The sequence below is a fragment of the Ricinus communis genome, chromosome 4, assembly GCF_019578655.1.
Source record: "Ricinus communis isolate WT05 ecotype wild-type chromosome 4, ASM1957865v1, whole genome shotgun sequence".
NCBI classification, from domain to species: Eukaryota; Viridiplantae; Streptophyta; class Magnoliopsida; order Malpighiales; family Euphorbiaceae; genus Ricinus; species Ricinus communis.
Window position 1 is genome coordinate 4729646 of NC_063259.1, and position 14615 is coordinate 4744260.

General features: G+C 34.6%; 1 protein-coding gene across 4 annotated transcripts; it reads right to left on the minus strand.

Moving 5' to 3' along the window:
* Window positions 1-293: 293 nt before the first annotated feature.
* Window positions 294-13519, minus strand: LOC8260838 (protein S-acyltransferase 10). Of its 4 annotated transcripts, XM_048372874.1 has the most exons (13): window positions 13305-13519; window positions 12987-13078; window positions 12759-12873; window positions 10089-10163; window positions 9890-9961; window positions 9646-9783; window positions 6076-6109; window positions 5438-5547; window positions 4831-4917; window positions 3683-3766; window positions 1158-1223; window positions 653-828; window positions 294-541 (listed from the first exon to the last, which is right to left on the minus strand). In XM_048372874.1, the coding sequence occupies exons 1-12, from the start codon at window positions 13502-13504 to the stop codon at window positions 654-656; spliced, it is 1248 nt and encodes a 415-aa protein (XP_048228831.1). In that variant the 5' UTR covers window positions 13505-13519; the 3' UTR covers window positions 294-541; window position 653. The 4 variants fall into 4 exon arrangements, with proteins under 4 accessions (XP_048228831.1, XP_015577175.2, XP_015577174.1 ...); XM_015721689.3 differs by having other exon boundaries at window positions 294-828; XM_015721688.3 differs by having other exon boundaries at window positions 294-828; window positions 13284-13483.
* Window positions 13520-14615: the final 1096 nt, after the last annotated feature.

Consider the following 14615-nt stretch of genomic DNA (forward strand, 5'->3'; position numbering starts at 1 on the left):
ATTTCAGCACTGTTACAATCCTACAATAGAAAAAAGAATTAAATAATAAAATTAAATACATTAGAAAAAAAAATTAAATAATAGAATTGAGTAAATGAGAAAAAATGCTCAAAGTTCAAATATTTTTAAATAATTAGAACTTTTTTTTTTTACTCGTATAATTTACATTGAAGAAAAGTGAATAAACTAGTTTTTCTGAAAACAAATTTGAAAAGAATAATTTATAAAAAATTTAAAAAAAGAAAAGCAATTAAACTATTAAATAAAAAAAATTCTAAAAATAAACCCTCTCAGGCATATAAGAGCACAAGCTTAACTATGCACAAGCTGTCATGTCTTACAAACAATATCACTTAGTACAATTACACTCAGTAGCATTTGAAATCACAAGAAATCATTCTCTATTCTAAATGTGAAAAGAAATAATTCTCTATTCTAGATGTGAAATTACTCTACCGCAGATTGAAGGATGCAAAGCAGGTATAACAGAATTCTATGATCTAACATCCAGCCAACAAAGAATCACCATCTCAACTATTGACTGCAAAATCCACAAACAGGTCCAACTTAATATTCTGAATGTTCAAATAGAGATCACAAGAAATACTTGGGGATGAAAACTGTCTAATTACTGATATGATGCTTTCACAACCTCAACAGCATCGGCATGTTAAAAAATCTAAGCATGTGTAAGGTCTGGACTTCTCTTCAAGTTCAATGGGTGTGGGTAACCTTTCCAGGTTGTATAAGCTGCTTCGGACACAGCAAAACTCATATAGATTTCTGCAAGCTCCTTTACTGAATGGATACACTCGTTCAGGAATTCCCCTGAAAATCAACAAAAAAGTGAACTAGCAATCCCCAATAAAAATAATAAAATATAATTTATTTAGGTCTCATCAGTTCTGCCATTTCAATAAGTCCCTGCAAACCTATCCTCATTTGCATTAGTGAATTCAAGAGCTCCCAATTAACAAATTGTCCAGAATACAAAGACTAGATTCACTTAATTCTTCTGCAATGCCACTAATTCTTGCTTTCAGCTATCCATCAGAAATCTAACATCCAACAATAAATTCACTTTTTCCGCATGCCATTAAGTAAAACAATGTGTGTCTAATACAGAGTAATAAGAGATTATACTAGTATTAACAAACCTTAAATATGGGATGCGTCTTCGCCTTACAAGTTCATAGGTAGTCTGATTTGTCAAAATAAGATAGCTGCACCAAAAATACCATTGTTTTCCTTTATGGCAAAGCAAACCAGAAACTGTATTCATACAATTAGGTGATAAACTTTGCTTGATTCAGTAAGAGTCCACATGACATTTTCAATATAAGTTTGATGCTGCCAATTAGATGGGTAATTTGAGGCCATTCCAAATCTGCTTTGAATATAGTAGTGACATTTTATTTTAACTAAAACTTAAAATGCATTGACAAATCATTGTAATGAAGACATAAGAAACATAGTAGCATATGGTTGCCAAAATATGGGATCTTCAAGTACCAATGGATGATTTATTTATGTGAAGTACTTTACTATACTACCCTCATTATCAACTTAAATTTGATTATGAATCCCTTTACAAATAATTAAAAAAGAACTCATTTTCAGTTCCTTGACCAGCTCTCCCAACAGCAATTCACGTGTTTTCAATCCAATCCTTGCTTCTCATCACATCGTCAAATAATACCAAATATGTGGTCGATGTCGACTCATCCAGCTCATTTTAAAGGGCAAAAATAACCTGAGCCAGCTCACCTACCACTCACAATTGACCTGATTTTGAGCAAGTCGAGCTAAAGCTAGTCAAGTAGATTGGTGAGCCAAGTCCAAGCATCAAAATACTTGAAGCAAAAAACCTTGGGAGCCTAATCGAGCTTCTGCAATTTTATCATTTACCTGTTTATATTAATGTACTTATCATATAAGTTGAGAACATCCCAGTATTGAGCCCACTTCCTAAATAAATCAATAGTCCACCTTCCTAGTAATAACATAAAATTTCTAGACCACATTTTCATATAATTCTAAATCTCAATTAATAGTAGATGTAATTTTCAGTCTGAAGAGGGTGACAGAGGAACCAGTTTGTCATAAATCAGGTACATCATCCAGTCAGGGAACACTGTTAATGCGCCTACTTCAGATCACAGACTAATAGAAGCAATCCTTCTTTCTCGCAGTAACGAGTGTAGAAAAGAGATCAAACAAAAAGAACTACCATCCAATACTTCTATTTGGGAAGATGTCTCAGGTTTATCAATTCAGACTCCACCTACCCCAACTATATCCAACTAAAAACAAGAAGGGGTGAGTGAGGTAACGAAATTCACAGCCAGTCCTAAACCTCGAGGGAAAAAGAAGCAAGAAGCTATCACATTCTAAATGTGCTTCGAGCCCAATCAAGCTCATTCAAATCTAGACTTGGGATTATCAAGAAAAACCCTTGCACATGTAATCGAGTCAAGATAATTAAAATATTCCACCAAGTCAGGTTTGAACTCCAACTATAAAACTCGATCAAGAGCTTCCAATTTTAAAATCATGTTGAGCTGAAACCTGACACTATTTCACCTCGTCTTGACTCAACATGACTCCCGTAGCCTGCAGCCTAATAGACATTCTTAGTGACCTCATCTCTCCTCCATCACAGAGTTTCCGACAACAATAGCTCTTCTCTAACACCAATGACGATTTTGAACCGCATAGCAGCGATGGTTTCGAGTATATTTAATTGTTCCTGATATTGTTGGGTTTGGTTTGTCAAATGGTATAAAGAAAGGTTTTGAAAAAGGCTATAGTTTTGAAGGTGATACAAAGAGGATATCTAATACAATTTACGCTGAAACACAGTCTCATAAGTTTAATTCAAAGATCAGCCCCTTGTCTTTGTGCTTTCTCATCGAGAATTCTCAGCAGATGAGAAATGTCACAGGGGCTTCTTACTTCCCAATGGATCCTCCTATATCTATATATGAATGTTGGTTTACCAAGAATACACAAGAAGCGTACTTCAAATTGTTGACTCATCGCCAAATTGCATTCAAGTCATTTGTTGAATTTATTCTGGAATCTGTTTATTGGATGTTCATACGAATGAACTTGACAGTCATTAAGCATTTTGGTCACCTGCAATACCCTAAACCAGCACCACTTTTCCCTTGGTCCATTTATAGCGTTCACCATGAGTGCCTGTTTGGGAGTTTAAGATCTAAAATTTACTAACTTCATTATCTTTTGCTTATAGACATTGAGAAGAGATTAGATTTATGTAATTTATGTTTAACAAGTTTGTTAAATTTTTTATTGGGTCCCACATGTCAGTGTATTCTCTGAATATTACTATAGAATACACCAGTGTTACTACCTGGTGAAATTCAATAAGGACCTAAATAATCCTTAGTTAAGGGGTCAACTGACTGTCAGCGCATAGTTTAGGGGTTTTGGCCTCTAGGCTCAGCAACCATCTTATATATTTTAGTGAATAATCTTAATCAATTAATAGGAAAAATTAAATTTGAAGTGTTAGATAAAAAGAAACTTAATCCTTATTAAATACAACAAGATTTAGCCAATTAAAATCATTATCAGTACATTATGATTTTTAAGTTGCTTCAGAAAGAGATGTAAAGAATAGCATGCTGGGAAAATAGTAATTGACAACAATAAGTACCTATGGAAAAGTAAGAGAAGCAGCAGAAAGATCGAGGCAATTGACAAGGTAACCAGCAAAATAATCATGATTGCATCTTTCCACCTGCAAAAAATAGCATGATTTAGGATCTAATCCAGTAATTGCAAGAGAACTAAAAGTTGAATCATTTGAAAATAAGCTTAATGATCAAATGAATGAACTTCACGGGTATTATTACATTTTCATCCGAATCTTTCAAGTTTAACAAATTGAACCATTAATTATTTATTTAATTTTAATTATATCCAAGTCCAAAATAGAGAGCACCACCATTCCTGTGCTGATGGACTACTACCTATGTCAAACAGCACTATGACTGGCTGCATATGTTGCTGAGGTGTAATCACCTCAAGGAAGGACATCATGCCCTGGGGATATTATATCGAAGTGTTCTAGACTGAACGTCTTTGGCCATCAATTCGGACAAATCACCTAGATCTCAACCGCTTGTAACCACATTCCAATGCCATCAATAGCTTACCAGTGCTTGAATATTGACCCTCTTCCTTATTCTTGGAGGCAAATGAAACTAAGCCTTTATTTGGGAAAGAGGAGATTTAAGGAGGGGAAGAAAATGAGAAGAAAACATGCAGCCAACTAGGATATAATTTGTGGGCCACATAACTCTTTTCCACTCCCAATTTCCTCCTTCCCAAATATAGTGTAAAAGAATAACTGGCAGTCTAAATGGTTAAAATTGGAAGAGTTTAATGGCATTGATAGCCTTCACTCGGGCCAAACCTAGGAACCCGCATGCTTGCAACTAACTGATTGTTTCTTTTTTCTTGACCCTTATTCGACCCTCGCACCACCCTCACTCTCTCTCCCTCTTTGCTTGACCTCAACTTGCACTGTTTTTTGATTTTTCATTTTCTTTCTTTGAACATTTTAGAATGGTGCCACATTAGTCTTAACATAAAAGATAAGAAAATTTCTAGAAAGATAAAAAAACTGTCTCTCTCTCTCTGTTCAACCTCCAACCCGCACTACTTTTCAATTTTTCAGTTTTCTTTCTCTGCAGATTTTAGTGTGGTGCCAAAATAGACTTAACGTAAGAGACAAGAAAATTTCTAGAAAAACAAAGGAAAAAAGAAAAAAAAAAAAGAAATAGTAAAAGCGACACATACCAAGCCCTTGTGATGTTAGCCTTCAAGTATGCAATGTACAAGATTCCAGTCCATAAGCACAATGTTGTTTCTTCACAAATATACCACCTAACACATCACATGTCATGAAGACGAAGGCCTATAATTATATGCTAAAAGCATATATATTTTAATACTATATTAATTGGTCAATTTCACAAAAGACATGTATCATTTCAAACTACTCATGACCACAAATAACCGATCTTGTTAAAGAAATCTAAAACCAATAAAGAGCACACTATAGCTGTCCAGTCCATATAGGATGGCATATGATAAGTGAGTCCTGCACATTTCAAATTATAAATCATTCTTGAAATACATAACATAAAGTTCTGTTCTTCTCTCAAAACAATTGGCATATGTTTGGTACCAAAACCTGGAAATAATTATGATTACAACCAAGGTCTATGGAAGGCCATAATTTTTTAAACCCAAGTGCTATTTAACTTGATTGTCAACAGCTCCAGTATAAGTTATGATGGACAGACAGCCTTAACTGAATCTGGACAGCAAAGAGAGAATATCCTGTGTAGATGAGAATGGAGACGAATATTAATTGCAGTATATCAGAAAGATACAAACTCACCAAAATCGACAATGATTTCCCTGGCCAATGCACGTTCCAAGCCAAACGCAATGATGATCAAACTGAAGAACACATTTGTCACAATCATGGCAATGCTTTGCTCGTGGGGGCTGCAATAGAAGCATGAATAATCAAAAAGCTAAGGATATATAAAGATCAGAAGAAATCAAAAAGCATGTTAGACAATCACCTAATTGTGACTTAACAACTTGCATCCAAACTATTTTGGGGATTGCATGTGTGTGTGCGTGTCTGTATTTGTCTGTCTCTTTATTATTGTCCTTTCATTATAAGACAATCATCCAGCATGAAGATAAATAATAAAATAAAATTTGAAAGGAAAATCATTGTCCTTTCATTATAAGGCTTCATATGTGACTGCCTAATTTTCTGCCTCTTTTTATCAACTGGCAGTCATACTTCCTTGCTTTATTACTAACTAAGAAGTACATAGATACTTCTACAGTGATATGATCAGGTAACAAAATCACAACATAACATATATTAGCATTATTCGAAGAAAAAGTTACAGATGCAACTTGCTGCAGATTTAAACAAGCAGTTTAGAAGATCCAAAAGATTAAATTGACGTAAGCAGACTGATCCTACATGATAGAATACACATGAGACATCAATACCTGTTCAACATTGCAATAGGAACACGTCAAAGTTCTGCAGAAAAAGAAAAAGTATTAATATTATTTTTGAAAGAAAATTTATGCTTTCACAATTGCATTTCTCATCACATACAATTACAGTAACATGAACTCAATGCCAATACAGTATAAGCCACCTCTTTATGCTTATATTCACTTTGATTCTATTGAATATGATTCATTTGTGACAAACAAAAGAAACAGGATTCAAACTCACAAGTTTAACAATAACAAAATCTAGAAGGGGATAATCATGATATGCCCTAAGAATTAAAATTGTCTTCTTTAACAATCAAGTCTTAAAAGTATTAAGAGAATCCTCAATTCGTCCAATCTGTTAGCCAACCCTACACTCCATCAGCCAATGCTTAAAATATAACCTTAATTTCACATTTTAGTCAATATTAATTAAAGAAAGTTCATTAATTTTATCAATTCTAGTATTACTTTCATATAGAACATCAAGATATTTTAACATTTCTTTCTTTGAATTATATTTTCCAGGAAATTATAGTTTTCAAGTGTTCTTAATATCTTTCTTTAATCTGCATAACTCTCCACTGAATAGCTACAAGTAATTTTCTTAAGATCATGTGATTACCAAAGAGACGTGAACACCTTTTGGTCCACTGAAGTAACAATTTTGCTAATTATCTAACTGCATTCTTCCAAATGCCAACTCTCTAGCTCTTAAAAGAAAAACACCCTAATGAAAGCAGTTTCTGAATGTACTCATGTTGAGGATGCCCTTGTGGGAAAGGTCTACTCACGGAAGAATACAAGAGGACTTTAATTTTTAATTCTATTAGGATTTATTTTAATAATTCTATTTCAGTAGTTTAGTTTAATAATTATGTTAGGTTTCCTAGTGTCATTCAGTTTAGGTTTCCTAGTTTCATTATAATTCTGTTATAGACATTATACTTAATTAGGAGTCCTAATTAGGGATGTTTATTTCTTAAGCCTAATTAAAGAGAGGCCGTCATTAATAAAGTAAGCAGAATTTTATCAAAATTGCAAACGTGCCTTAGACTCTATCAAGGACAGGTCTCTTGGCTGCCAGCATAGGTTCTTCAAAGAAAGGTGGGAACACAGCCAAGGGAAAGAGAGATTTCCTCCCCGTGCCTCAACCGTGACTAGATCCTACACTAGGCCCATAACAACTAGGTATCAGAGCCTACTGTCATGGATGACTTAGAGAGTTTAGCAAGCAAGCTTGATGCTTTTATGCAGACCATGGCAGGAAGAACTCACTTGCCACCATATCCATAGATCAAGGAAGGAGTCAGGAGGGAACAGTATTGGTGGTGCAAGCAGTGGCAACCAAGGGAGCCATGACTGTTCAGAGGAGAGGACAATCAGGCGGATGAGTGATCAACTAGTGCCTCGGTACTCCAAACTAGAATTCCATCCTTTGATGGAACGGAGGGCCCACTTGGATGGCTGAGAAGGAGCAAGCCGTTCTTTAGAAATTAGAAAATTCAGGAAGCACAGAAAGTTAGATTGGCAGCTTTTCACTTGGTGGGAGAAGCACAATTTTGGTTCTATCAATTGGAGCAAGAAGAGCTAGAGTTGACTTGGGAAGGATTTAAGGAGCATTGCAAATGTGATGTTTGGCCACCAATGAGCAACAATCCTTTGGGAGAGTTGGCGAACTTGAGGCAGACTGGAAGAATCATCAACGGCAATTTCGATCCCTGTTAGCAAGAACTATAGGCCTAAAGCCCCACCAACAGGTGAATTTATTCATAGCAAGACTTGTGGAGAGCCTTCAAATTGATGTGGAGCTGCAACAACCCGGAAGCTTAGGAATTGCAATGAACATAGCACAAGCTTTAGAAAGGAAACAACAATGTATGCCATCAGAAAATATCCGAGTAACTGCTTGACGGACAGGCTCTAAATCCAGCATTGCAAGAGTTGTCTCTGTTGCAAATCAAAGCCACAAAGGGGTAAAAGGAGGGGACAAACTGGCAGGTTCAGCAGCCAGCAGTTCAGGCAGCACTCCATCTCAATCTTTCAAAAAACTTTCAAGAGCGGAAATGGCTGAAAGAAGGGCTAAGGGGCTGTGTTTTAACAGCAATGAATCATACATAACTAATCATAAGTGCAAGAGACTTTTCTGGATTAAAGTACCCGACTTGGACAGCGAGCAGGATAATGTGGAAACTACAATGGATATAGAACTTAGTTTACATGCGATAAGTGGAATCCGAAGCTCTCAAATAATGCAGTTGCAAGCTATTGTGGCAGGGTGGCCAATGTGGGTGTTAGTGGATTCGGGCAGCACCCATATTTTTATCAAGGAAGTGGTGATCCCAAAGATTGGTATGGTAGTACGTAAGAAGCCAGGACTGCAGGTGGTCGTGGCTAATTGAGAAAAGGTCCCTAGTTTGGGTATTTGCAAGGCGGTAACTTTACAAGTTAATTCTGATTCTTCTATTACTAACCTTTACTCTATTCCTTCAAAGGGTTTTGATGTTGCCTTAGGGGTTAAATAGCTAAGTGCATGGGAGCCTATACTTTGTGACTTCACAAACCTCACAACGAGCTTTGAGCTGGATGGAAGGCAAGTGCAATGGAAAGGGCAGAATCTAGTGCAGCACCGAGGGTGGCACTCACGGAGGGATAGCACGAATTTTCCGTAGCTATGGATAATCTACTGGCTGAATTTATAGATTTGTTTGAAGAACCTTCAGGATTGTCTCCACGTCAAAATTGTGATCATTAGATACCCTTACTACCAGGTTCTGGAGCATTGGTAGTGCAACCTTACCATTATCCTCATCTTCAGAAGGATGAGATAGAGAAGAAATGTGAAACAACGTTGCAGCAAGGAATAGTAAGGCCAAGTAGGTCCCCTCTCTCGTCGCCAGTGTTGTTGATAAAGAAACACGATGGGACTTGGAGATTTTGTGTGGACTATCGAGAGCTCAGCAGTCGGACCGTTAAGGACAAGTCTCTAGTTCCAGTAGTGGACGAATTATGGATGAGTTTCACGGAGCTTGATATTTCACAAAACTTGATCTTCGCTCGGGTTACCATCAAGTACGAATGGATTGTCGAGATACAGAAAAGACCTCTCTCAAAACACATCAGAGGCATTTTGAATTTCTAACGATGCCCTTTATGTTGACCAATACTCTTTCCTGGTTTCATTCAGTTTAGGTTTCCTAGTCTCATTATAATTCTGTTACAGGCATTATACCTAAATAGAAGTTCTAATTAGGGATGTCTATTTGTTAAGCCTATTTAAAGAGAGGCCATCATTAATAAAGGGCAAGCAGAATTTTATCACAATTTCAAACGTGCCTTAGACTCTGTCAAGGACAGGTCTCTTGGCTGCCAGCATAGGTAATAGATTCTTCAAAGAAAGGTGGGAACACAGCCAAGGGAAAGAGAGAATTCCTCCCCGTGACTAGATCCTATGCTAAGGCCCATAACAATTAACCATTAATATGAGTATTGCATGAAACATCCTACAGTTATGCATTTGCTTTTATAGCAAGATCACCAAAAGATTCTCCAAAGAATATCTCAAACTTTGCATACCTAACGGATGTTCCAGGGGGGTACATGTCCAAAACAATCTTTGTCCAAGATGTTATATTACTTCCTGAAGAAGTTTTTCCTGATCGACTCTCGTCCACTGTGATAATCAAGCTACCATTTTTACTTGAAGCAGGTTGTCTTTGCTTAAACATTATAAAATATAATAGTTAGTAACCTCTGATTTACATGTTATTTTTAATTAATGCTTTCCTCATCAAAATATAAATTCAAAATTGGTGCTTACTTGGAGGGAATTGATGCCTTTGCAAATGCTGCATTTTTATCGTTCAGACCCCTCATTGCATCAAGAACATAGCTACAAGCAAAACAATGAAAATGAGAAAGCAACACATTAGGGAAATAAGAAACTACATTATATAAGTTATGTGCTTTGAGAACTATATGAATTGGACCTTGAAAAGTAGAACTGCATTGAAATTTACCCTGGAGAAGAACAAGCTGTAGCAAAGTATTGAACCAATGTTGCAACAAACAACAGCAGGTATAAAACAATGTACCTGGAAACAAACACACCAAAGTAGGAAACTTACATAAAAGTATAAGGACATTTATAAAAAAACAGAACACCTAAAACAATGTACCTGGGAATAAATATACCACAGAATGAAAGCTATACAATCAAACCCGGTCTGGTCATTTACCCGTAGAATACAAAGGGTCAAAAGTCAGAGGTCCAACTGCAGTTGAACCAGTAACTAAAAATATATGCATAAATATTTACATAAGATGCTGCATAAAAGCATGTATAGTTTAAAGACACTTTATACAATATAATTTTTAACATTACCTAATCACTAAATCCAATAAAATATAATATTCAACAAATAATAATATCCCTATCTCATAAAAAAAATTCAATCACAAACTTAGTTATTCAAAAATATTGAAGTAAGTGATCACAAACTTCCTTTACTTATAATTTTAATCTTTGCATAAATTGTATATGAATATTTCTAGCTTTGACTAAATTTTCAAAATTTTTCCAATTCAAAAATTTGGCCAATATTTCTCAATACATTAATTGATTGAAGAGAAGATAATGAAATTTTTGAAATGCAAAATTTAGGAATTGAGCCAAGAAAAATCTAATACAAAATATAATTTGTCAAAATGACACTATTTTATTAATAAAAACACATTGTGCCAATTTTTTTTAAAAAGAAGTCAAACCTGCCGAACCCATGACAGATTTTTAGCGGGTTTATCCAAAAATGGGTTTTAGGGGTTGCCCGGCTTGGACATAGTGCCAATTCCCAGTTCAACCGGTCGGGCCGAGCCGGGTTTGACAATTATGGTAATATTTGAAAATTTCAATAAATGGGGAAAAAGGGAAGAGTGAAGCCAATTTTGAAACAAACATTAAAAAGAAAAGGAAAAAAGAAAATAACAAGTTATCATTATCTTGTTGTATGCAGACTCTTCTTTTAGGTATCATTTGTCCCCTATAGAAACTCCATGGGCCTTGAGAATGTTGGGCTAAATATCAGTGGTCATATAAGTGGGGTTGGAATCTCACCTTGCATAAAACTACTAGTTCATGCTAAGGCCAATCTACTCCATTTACAGTAAAACCTCTTCATAGTCATACACTTGGGACCAAATAAAATTTATGACTATTAAGAAGTTATAACTTAATGGAGGTTAGAGTACTAAGATTTTTCTTTTGACTTAGTACTTAATTTTGATGAACCAGAGATAAGATACCTTAATATCTTGTCATATTATACAAATAAGATTGAAGAGATAAAATAATAATACAGTAAGACAAACATAACATATATTTTTTAAATATATGTACTATATAGAGGAATATTTTCTTAAGACGAGATTTAAAAAATTTATAACTTATTATAATATAGAGTTTATTCCTATTTATTGTTGGCCCAAATTGAGAACGAAATTTTTATAACTATATAAAGTATCATTATAGAGAGTTTTTACTATATATTCTACTTTATATTCTTATACTTTTCCTATGTGGGATTATATTCTTCGACACTCTCCCTCAAGTGTAACTATAGCTGGACCAGTTGTCACTTGCCAAAGATGGGCCTATTCTTAGAGGTCGATCACAAACACACCTAGGCCTATTTTTTTAGGCATTGGATCACAAGCGGGTCTAGACTCCTCTACTAGCTCAAACTTCAGCTATTTAAATACAAGCCTAGGATCATCCAACTGTTAGGCCATCTACAACTCTGATGCCATGTAAAAACTTTATAGGCCTTAGGAGAGTCGGGCCAAATGATATCAATAGCACATAAGTAGGGTTAAAGCCTCACCTTGCACAAAACCAATTGGCTTGTGCTGAGACCCAATCTATTCCACCTATGTGGGATTATATTTTCAAAATTCCCAAATACAAAAAAAATATTTAAGTCAAATTGATTTAAGTTTCATCCATTTTTGTTTTCTTTTCCACAAAGCATTGAAGGAGAAGAACAACAAAAAGACCTCTTTAAGGGCATTGCTAACTTGTAAGGGACTAATGTGACTTGAAAAGCATTCAAGTAGGTTGTCTTTATGTTAAGAAATTATAGCAAAATATTTTGTCCTTTCCCCTAAAAGCACAAAGAAGGCACGAAAAGGAGAGGTTTGAAGTTCATTAGGTAAAACAAATGCTATAAGTTCTGAATAATTCCTTGCAAGGTTATGGGTTTAACTTCCCCTAAAGTTGCTATTCTAAATGTTAAATGTTCAACAGCTTTCCTCTTTGTTTTCCCCCTTTTAATTATCCTCAGCTAATAAATAGAAAAGATATATGTTTCTGCTGGTCAGAGCAGTATTTTTACTTTTCTTGTTAAATAATTTGCAGGATCACTGTTTTACAAGTTCTGCAGTTTGCCATTACTAACACTCCCCTCATTCAATGAAACAAAGATAATACATCTTAGCTTTTAACAACTAAATGACCCCATTTGAGAATTAATTGTTCAGTTAGTTGTTTACGATCACTTAAACCAAAACAATAGAATCTTTACATAATGACTTAAACTAAACTACAAATCTTCAACAATCAATTTTGTAAATCAAAATTTCAAATTTCTGAGAAGAAGACAACAACTCCTGCTTTTATTTAAAATAACACATACCAAGGCTCTTGTCTTGCTTTCTCTATCAAATCATCATCGAAAATAAAGAGAATTCCAACGTATATCAGATGTAGCATCACTAATGCCACCTTTAACCCCAATGCAGATCTCCTCGCTAAGGAAAAATCAAAGTAAAACTATCCGTAAGAAAAAGATTAACTTTAATTTTAAACCGATAAAATAAAATAAAATAAAAACCAATATTACAAAATCAAGAAAGTTAAGTACCAGGATCAGCGAGACAGGGGAAAAGGCGGTAGCATCCGTGGAGTGCCCCATGGCAGGATTCACGGAACACACTAGTCATTGGCATTGACAATCTGCTACATGAACGTACTTTTAAAAAAAAATAAAAATAAAATAAAAGACCTCCAAAATGGAGAATTTCATGAACTAGCAGTGACTCTTCATCAATCAAATTACAAACTAGCATCATTAACTCTTCAAGTTTGTCATAACCGAAAAGCACAAAAAGGAAGTGTCTATTCAATTACAAAAAAGAATTGCACGGAGACTGAAACGTACCCGTTGGAAACCCTAACTTACAATAAAGAGAAAGTGGGTTTACGCCTTATTAGAATGAATCCGCATAAGAAATCCGGCACTATAAGGAAATGAGGAATTAATTCTTCTTCTTCTCTTCTTTTCTTCTGCTTCTTCTTCTGCTGACTTTTGGATTGTATTTGTATGTGAAGGTTAGTTGAATTGCACTGCACCGCGATGACAACGACGCACAGATACAACATGACGCTTTAATATCCTACTTGTAAATGTCAACGGCAGTCCCTGTCTTTGAGTTTTGTTTGGATTTATAGTCCCTAAATTTTTTAATTTACATTCTTAAACCCCTTGTTCTGGAGATTTAAGTAACACTTTAATCCTTATTCGTCTGATTTTTTTCATGTACATACTCGAAGTAAAAAGTAAATAACATATGATATAAATAAAATTTATATTGATGTTAAGCGTGAATTTGCTTTATTGCCCTCACATATAGCAATTAAAATCACCTAACATCTTTATTCTTTTATAAGATAAATAATATTTTTATTTTTTTACTCTTCTCTTGCTATTCATATATTCAAAATAATGTCGTTTAATTCTTTTATCATTACATTTCCATAACATTTTTTAATTATCAAAAACTCCTAAAACATTTTTCCCACTTTTGTTTTTAAAGTGGTGCACTGCTCTCTTCTTATTCTTCCTTTTTCTTGCTAAGCTTTTATACTTTTTATTTTAATATCACTACTTTCATTTTTGTATCACTAGGTCTTTTACCCTTTTCGCTTTTAATTGTTACAATAACCCCTTGATACTTCACTTTTCTTCTCTTTTTGTTTTCTAAGATTCATCTTCTTTAATTTACATATAATTTTTGTATAATCGTTTGGTACATGAGTGGCAGCATCCATTTTTTTATCTAGATATTGAGGGAATTACATAAAATTTTATGATGAAAGTTACTGTTTTTCTTGAGTTTCAGAAACTGAGGGCGAACAAATCCGATATTAGGATTGAGAATGATTGAGTTAAAATCACTTTTCTAGAATTAATTTAGATTTATTTGTCAGAAAAAATTAAGTTCAAGGAGTAAAACGGCAGTGTCCGCAAGTTTAGAGACTAAACTGTAAATTTCTTAAACTTTCTTGCTCTTTAGAGCCAATCGGCTCTGTGCAAAGCTGACCAGCTCTACACAATACCGATTAGCTTATTGTCCCGTTTCGACATCGTTTTCATGAATATTTCAATGTAAAATAAAAAAATGATAAGAATAAGATTCTAAGAGGTTTAATAACGATAATTATTAGAATATTAAAGAATTTTTATCTCTAGTTTATTAGATAATAATGACAG